Genomic DNA, 6,950 nt, shown 5'->3' with positions numbered 1-6,950 from the left:
CCAGCGGCAGCAAGCTTCTTCACTGTCTCAATCGATGCAACACTTCTAAACAGCTTGAATAGGAGAGGCAGTTATTGGACATAGTATTCCATAACAGTTCTATCACTGAAACTGTTCTGAAAAAGGCTGAATTATCGTCATGGTTATTGTTATTAGTGCAGGGTGCTCTCTTGTGTTTTAGACAGTCACTGCACCAGTTATATGAACTGAACTGAAAGGAGAATATCTGTTCCCTCGGGCAGTGAAGGTGAAGAGATGCAACATGGGATGTTTGGCCAGCTAGTTCAAGCTTCTAGTGCCCAGTTATACTTTGTCAGGTAAAATGCGCCAACACTACTGAAATTAATTTGTGTCTGGTGTCACTGATAGTGGAAGATGACAGGAGGCAAGGAAGACAACAATACAGAGCTGGCTTCTTCTCTGTCCCAGTTTCCAAAAAAATGCAAAGGTGAAAAGCATGTATCTTTCCCACCGGATGAAGAGATAGTATCAGGCTTCGCTGAGCACAAGGACGTACTGAGGGATGGTGAGCTAATGTCCTTTTCGTACCCTTCCATATTTCTGTTCCTAGTGCTGTACATGCATTGGAGAAAAAGATCAATTTATTAGATGTAAGTTGCCCTTTTAAATGCAAATAAATGTATGCATTACTTAGGGACTAGATCTTACTCTCAAAATCCACACCCCGTAATAGAGTAGTGAAATAAACCATCTGTTTGCAGACTTCACAATGCTACTTTGGAGATTATTTTTTTAAATAGCATGTTGTCAACACTGACACATATTTTGGACAGGTTTCAGCTCATTGTTAAATTTAATTCGTGCACACATATTTTTTGACTGTTGGTTTCATCAGTCACTCTTGTGATTCGTTTTTTGCTGTCCCCAGTATTTTTCTAATATGTGAATTCTTAATTAGCATCTACACTGCATTATCACAGAAGCACAGCAGTTTCCACAGTGACCTAGTTGTTTTAATATTGTTAAAATAATTAATTAAATTAACTTTAATTAATGTCCAATGTTTGTGCCATGCCTCACATGCTCCTGAGGCATACCACAATGATTTTCTTTTTGTAATAACAGATACAGTATGATCATTTGCATTTGGGTAGTCATTTTGTATATTGCATCTTCTGTAATACTGAAACCTTTACTGCTTATTGAAAGATTGCCACTGTTGTGAGAAGAATTAAATATAAACACATTTCACTTCTGACATTTCAAGAAATCACTGCCAGTAAATACAATTGGATCCTTTCATACAGTGCCATTCGTCCTTGTGTTTTGCGGGTGTGAAGTGAAAATATTAAAAACATTTTTCACTCATCTAAAATTCATTGGTAAATAAACACACAACATCCTTAAGACATTTATTTTTATGTTAATGGTGAGACTTCAAGCTTTGTTCTGTTCTTCAAATATACTGTATGAACCAGTTCCCTTATGACTTTTTCTTCATAACAAGCACTGGAATAATGTCAATTATTGAAATATATTTCATACTCCATGAAATGTGTCAAAAGAAGCAATTGTAATTAAATAAACCTCTGTATTTTATCATTTAAGCTGGTTACTCAAACAGGTAATCTGCAGCAGAATTTCAGACTGATGTTGCAATTGTTCATAATTGTATTATGTTTAGCCCATAATACTGCATATTAGCAGGTATACATGTCTAAAATAAACTGTATAGCACACATACAATCTCTTCTGGCATCAAAAGCAGCCTTTAATGTCTTTAATTAGTTATTGTGGAAGTTGCTGCGCTAGGATATAAAAAAGCATAAAACCTAGTGAGAATGGTGGGCTATAATTAACGGTATTATTCCTTAGGAAAACATCTAAAGACCATTGCAGACAGATTTTATTGTAGCTCCCTCTTGCGCTTAAAAAAGCCATATTTTTTCTCCCATTTGGTAAAAGCCAGTACTAACTGCCGTGATGTCTTTGCTATGCCACCTGCAACCTTGCAGGGAGCACCACAGTGAAAATGTGGTCACTGGTCCAGTCAACTCACCCATAACTTAGTGGCCATTCAACAGGCCCACCGCATGCTGTATTCCACATGCTGTAGTATGGAATCATCTCATGAGCTGAAAGTGCATTAACCTGATGGGGAGAAACTTACCTCACCAACTGAGTCATCCACAGCAGCCATTTTGTACCAGAATGCTCACCTCACATCAACTGAGATGACATATTATTAAGCCATTCAAACTAACATAATTAGGTAACCTGATTGAGAGATTGTGTTTGGGAATTTGACCAGGGCAATGAATTTGACCAGGGCCCCTTTTTCTTGTGATAGGTGCCATGATAACTTTAATGAGGATCTTCAGTGAGTCAGCCCTTGGTCTGGTCACATAATTGATACATCTTCAATACGTATAGTTAGTTTTACAAACTTGTAGATAAGGTCTGATAATAGCATGGTAATTATTTGTTCATGTTACTTTCTTAGTTGACAGCATCACCCTGGTGGATGTGATTTCAGCATATAAGAAGAGCTGCCTTAAGCATCATGTGGAACCCACATCAAAGATATTGGAGCAACTCCAGGTATTTATTTATGAATTAATTTACTTTATATGCGTAGATACTGGTGCAGGAGCGGTGCACTCTTAGAAATAAAGGTACAGTGGAAGTACATTTTTGTTCTTTAAGGAACACATTCCTGAATGTATCCTGAATGGTACAATAAGGTTTAATCTACCCTTTAGAAGCAAAAAAAACGACACATTAATGGTTAAAGCCATTTTTAAGCTTTGTATGTATATTTTTTTTCTGTAAGTATGGGGAGGGTGGTATTATGATCATGGGCGTTATGTGAAGGGAAGGAAACAGATAGATGGAGAAGGGATGAGGGGGGTGAAATAGAATAGTGATATAAAGGTGGTATAAGGAAAGAAGAGTAAAACTAGCTACCATAAGATGGTACACAGAGAGATTTTATGAAAGACATTGCATTTGTCGCCAATGCCAGTCTTCCACATATACAACACACACCTGATTTGTGAAAGTGTTCCATAAAGTGCCACTATACAAACTCTCCACTCCTTTCACTGTCCAGTTCCTCTTTACTTTCTTTAGCCTCCGCATAACCGCACAACAACAGCACGTCATCCTCAGTACCTAGTAGCTAGAGCCAGCAACAGCACGTCATCCTCAGTACCTAGTAGCTAGAGCCAACAACAGTGTGTCATCCTCAGTACTTAGTAGCTAGAGCCAGCAACAGCACGTCATCCTCAGTACCTAGTAGCTAGAGCCAACAACAGCGTGTCATCCTCAGTACCTAGTAGCTAGAGCCAACAACAGCACGTCATCCTCAGTACCTAGTAGCTACTGTCAGTTACTGTCAAAGAAAGTACCAATTCATTCTCTACATAGGCTTGACATGCTCAGATGCAATTATAAAGTTTAAAAAATGAGTAACCATGAAGCTGTGGAGGACCCATGCAGGGCCATAATAATGTATTATTAGTGCCCTTTGTTTGCGATGTTCATTCTCTGTTTGTCAATACTGCTCCCCTTTTGCCTCCATTGCATGGATATTCTCTCCCATTAACTGCACATTTAAACTAAATTAAAGCTGCTGTCTAATTTACATTATTGGCATTTTGGCAGACAATTTAGATCTTAAAATTCTTATTTTGTATGAAAATAAGCTTAAATAAAAGTAAAAATAAACTTGAAGCTTGAAAAAAAATAAAAATAAAAGGTCACACAACACATTTATAATGATTTTCTTGAACTTTCACATGACTGGAACAGCTGGAACATGTTTGTGTATGTATGTGTATGTATTGTTACAGTAATGTGAAAGTTGTTAATTGCATGCATAACTGCAGACAAAATGCTAAGCTGTGTGTTTTACGAAGAGTAATATTTAACCCTAAGGTGTTAAAACACAAATATGTAATTAGAAAGTTCTTAACTGAACATTCTAATGCTAGTGTAGCTATGAATTGAAATCAAGAGTTCTAGAACGTTGATTTAGAAAAAATAAAGACATTCCAAAAGGCCTACTCATCAAAATGAGTTAAAAAATAAAATGCAAACAGACAGAGACCCAGACGCACATACACACATGCACACACGCATGCTTATATTGTACTGTACACAGACCTAAACCCATACATATAGACATGTATAATTAATCAGATGTGTACTTTATTCCACTTTAACTGATGGTGTTTTTGAAACTCTTTTCCATCATCATGAATTAAAAATTGGTTCAAGGAGAATTATTTGTCAGAAAACTGAAGACGTATATTAAGTATAAACTCTATTATCTTGCAAGTGCTAATGAACTCATATACACTGGAAAGTAGGGTAGGTGGTCCTCTAAAAAACAGCAAAACGTGTAGTTAAGCAGTAGCTAAGAGGAGAAGTATTTAGACCAGGGCTTCAAGTGAATTCCTAATAAGTGTATGCAAAGCGGGAATCACGGCTTAAAGAGCATATTTATTAAATTAGGTATTGCAAGGCAGGGTAGTCCCCGGAGGACAACCATGGAAGACTATTAAAAGCATTTATTGTACCCGTGGGCTTTCAGTTTCCTTTGAAATGTTTAAAGTAGATAAAACCGTATTGCTTTTGGTTACATCTTCATAAGAGTGGTAAACAATAATAGGTTTGAGCGCAAAGCCCAGGGCTCCCTGAGTTAACTATAGACCTGACACCCCATTAAGTGTAAAGGAGGTTTGGAACATCGAGCTTTGTTCCACAGTAGCTTCACTGGCGCAAGTAAACTCCTATAAAAACACCACTAGAAGGCAGTAATTCAAAGTCACTTATTTTTGTAAGTGAGGGGAAAAAAAGGTTTACAAATTAAAATGGTTGATGCAGTTATAATTTGAAAGATATACTTCAAACAGCAAGTTTCATAGAGCATGGTTGAACTTTTGGAGGATCTTTTGAGATGTGGATCATTTTAAGCAAGCCTTAATCTACAAATACCCCTTGATCTTTATACAGAAACTACATTTGTTATGCAATACTGATTTAGAATGATTTTGGACACACAGAACATATCAATGTTTTTATCAACATTTATTTGGATATGTTTTCCCAAATGTTTGGCACTCTGTCTCTAGTTTCTAGTTTCACTGAATCAATGGTTAGGAAAGGAGCTGTATTAATTTGTTCAGTTTCACATGAGTTATATATTGTGGATTCTCTGAAGACACTTACATGAACATATGTGCTGAACTACAGTGACATAATTCTTACCAAGAAATCAGCTCGCCAAAACAAGATTGACTATTACAATATACACTCAGTGAGCACTTTATTAGGTATGTATTGGACTTACCCTGCTGTAGCCTATCCACTTAGAGTTATGGTGCATTGTGTGTTCAGAGATGCAGAGATGTGGTTATTTGCGTTACTGTCACCCTCCTGTCAGCTTTGACCAGTCTGGCCATTCTCCTCTGACCTCTCTCGTTAACAAGGTGTTTCTGTCTGCAGAACTGCTGCTCACAGTTTTTTTTTTTTTTTTGCACCATTCTCTGCAAACTCTATAGACTAGTGTGCGTGAAAATCCCAGGAGATCAGCAGTTTCTGAGATACTCAAACCACCATGTCTGCTACCAACAATCATTCCAAAGTCACTTAAATCACTTCCCCATTCTGATGGTTGATGTGAAAATTAACTGAAGCTCCTGACCCATATCTACATGATTGTATGCATTGCACTGCTGACACACAATTGGCTGATTAGATAATCGCATGAATAGGTAGGTGTAATAAAGTGAAAATGTTCCTAATAAAGTGCTCGGTGAGTGTATATAATGTATTCATACTGTATACTGAGTAATTAGTAAATAGACAATGTCACATGTTTTGTATTTTGTTTACATTTAAATCTATTTCATCATGCTTAGAAATAATAGAATAGCAGAAGGACTGAATTGATGTTCTCCACATCTATAAGTCGCTGTGGATGAGAGTGCCTGCTAAGTGATTGTAATGTAATGTAATGTAGAGGAAATGGATGTTAAAAGTGATAGACAGTAGCCGGCTTCCTGCTCAGCGTGTGTTTGCAACAGAATCAGAATCTGTTTGTGTATCCTCCTCCGAGGCGGGAAGGCAATCAAACACGCTCAGTTCGCTGGGCTTTCGCGTTTCACTGCAGTAAATTCAGACGTACAGTGTGCACTCGAAGCCTTTCGCAGTTTCGTGTAAATTATCAGCCGATAAGAGGGCTGAATGGAATGACTCTTTGAAGCTCAGCTGATACTAATATGCTGACTATCCCACGCACTCATGGCAGATATGCTATATTCACGTCGCCATTTTCTTCTTCTTTTCAAACATTTGTTTCCTATACTATTCTTCAAAATACTGAGTATTGCACAGGGTTGACTGTTTAAAGGGATGATGACTTGCCATCATCTGTTGTGGGCCTTACAGTAACAGTAATTCATACATTGAAACAAAATGGATGGTGTCACATTCAACTAAAATCATAAGGATGTTATTTATCGGATTAATTTCTATATAATTATGCCAATGTCAACACATAAACTGGGAAATGTATGCACACCCCGCCCTTAGCCCAATCTACATTCTACACTGTAAAAATGAAAAAAAAATACAGTTTCTAAACAAAGATTGATACTATGTGGATAGAATTATCTATACTGTGTGCATTCTCTAAAGAGTGTCAGCACTAGAGAGAAATTGGAATTAGCTGCTTGTCTGTGAATCAGTTAATGAATAGATATCAGTAATTACTCTTACTGATTATTCAGTTGAGTAGACTAAAGAGAAATCAATTACCTCGACATAACTTCATTCTTTATTGCAAGCGAAAAAAAATATCCCTGCTCAAAACTGAGAACATGACATTTTAGAGCTCTTAAATTCTTAAGGTCAGATTCATTTCATGACAGTATTATTTCTATAGGCATAGCCATATGAGACAAAATGTATTACAGGTATTT

At 37.0% G+C, this 6,950-nt stretch overlaps 1 protein-coding gene across 1 annotated transcript in view; it reads left to right on the top strand.

Moving 5' to 3' along the window:
* Positions 1-375: 375 nt before the first annotated feature.
* The window catches only part of si:dkey-288a3.2 (protein phosphatase 1 regulatory subunit 37), a 46,596-nt gene continuing 40,021 nt past the window's right edge, over positions 376-6,950 (top strand). Inside the window, exons 1-2 of the mRNA XM_061262579.1 lie at positions 376-526; positions 2,465-2,562. Of these exons, the coding sequence (XP_061118563.1) occupies positions 376-526; positions 2,465-2,562 (249 nt within the window). The remainder of the gene's footprint in view (positions 527-2,464; positions 2,563-6,950) is intronic.

The sequence above is a fragment of the Conger conger genome, chromosome 1 (genome assembly GCF_963514075.1).
Source record: "Conger conger chromosome 1, fConCon1.1, whole genome shotgun sequence".
NCBI lineage: Eukaryota > Metazoa > Chordata > Actinopteri > Anguilliformes > Congridae > Conger > Conger conger.
The sequence above is the reverse complement of the archived record's forward strand: the minus strand, read 5'-3'. Positions and strand labels throughout refer to the sequence as shown.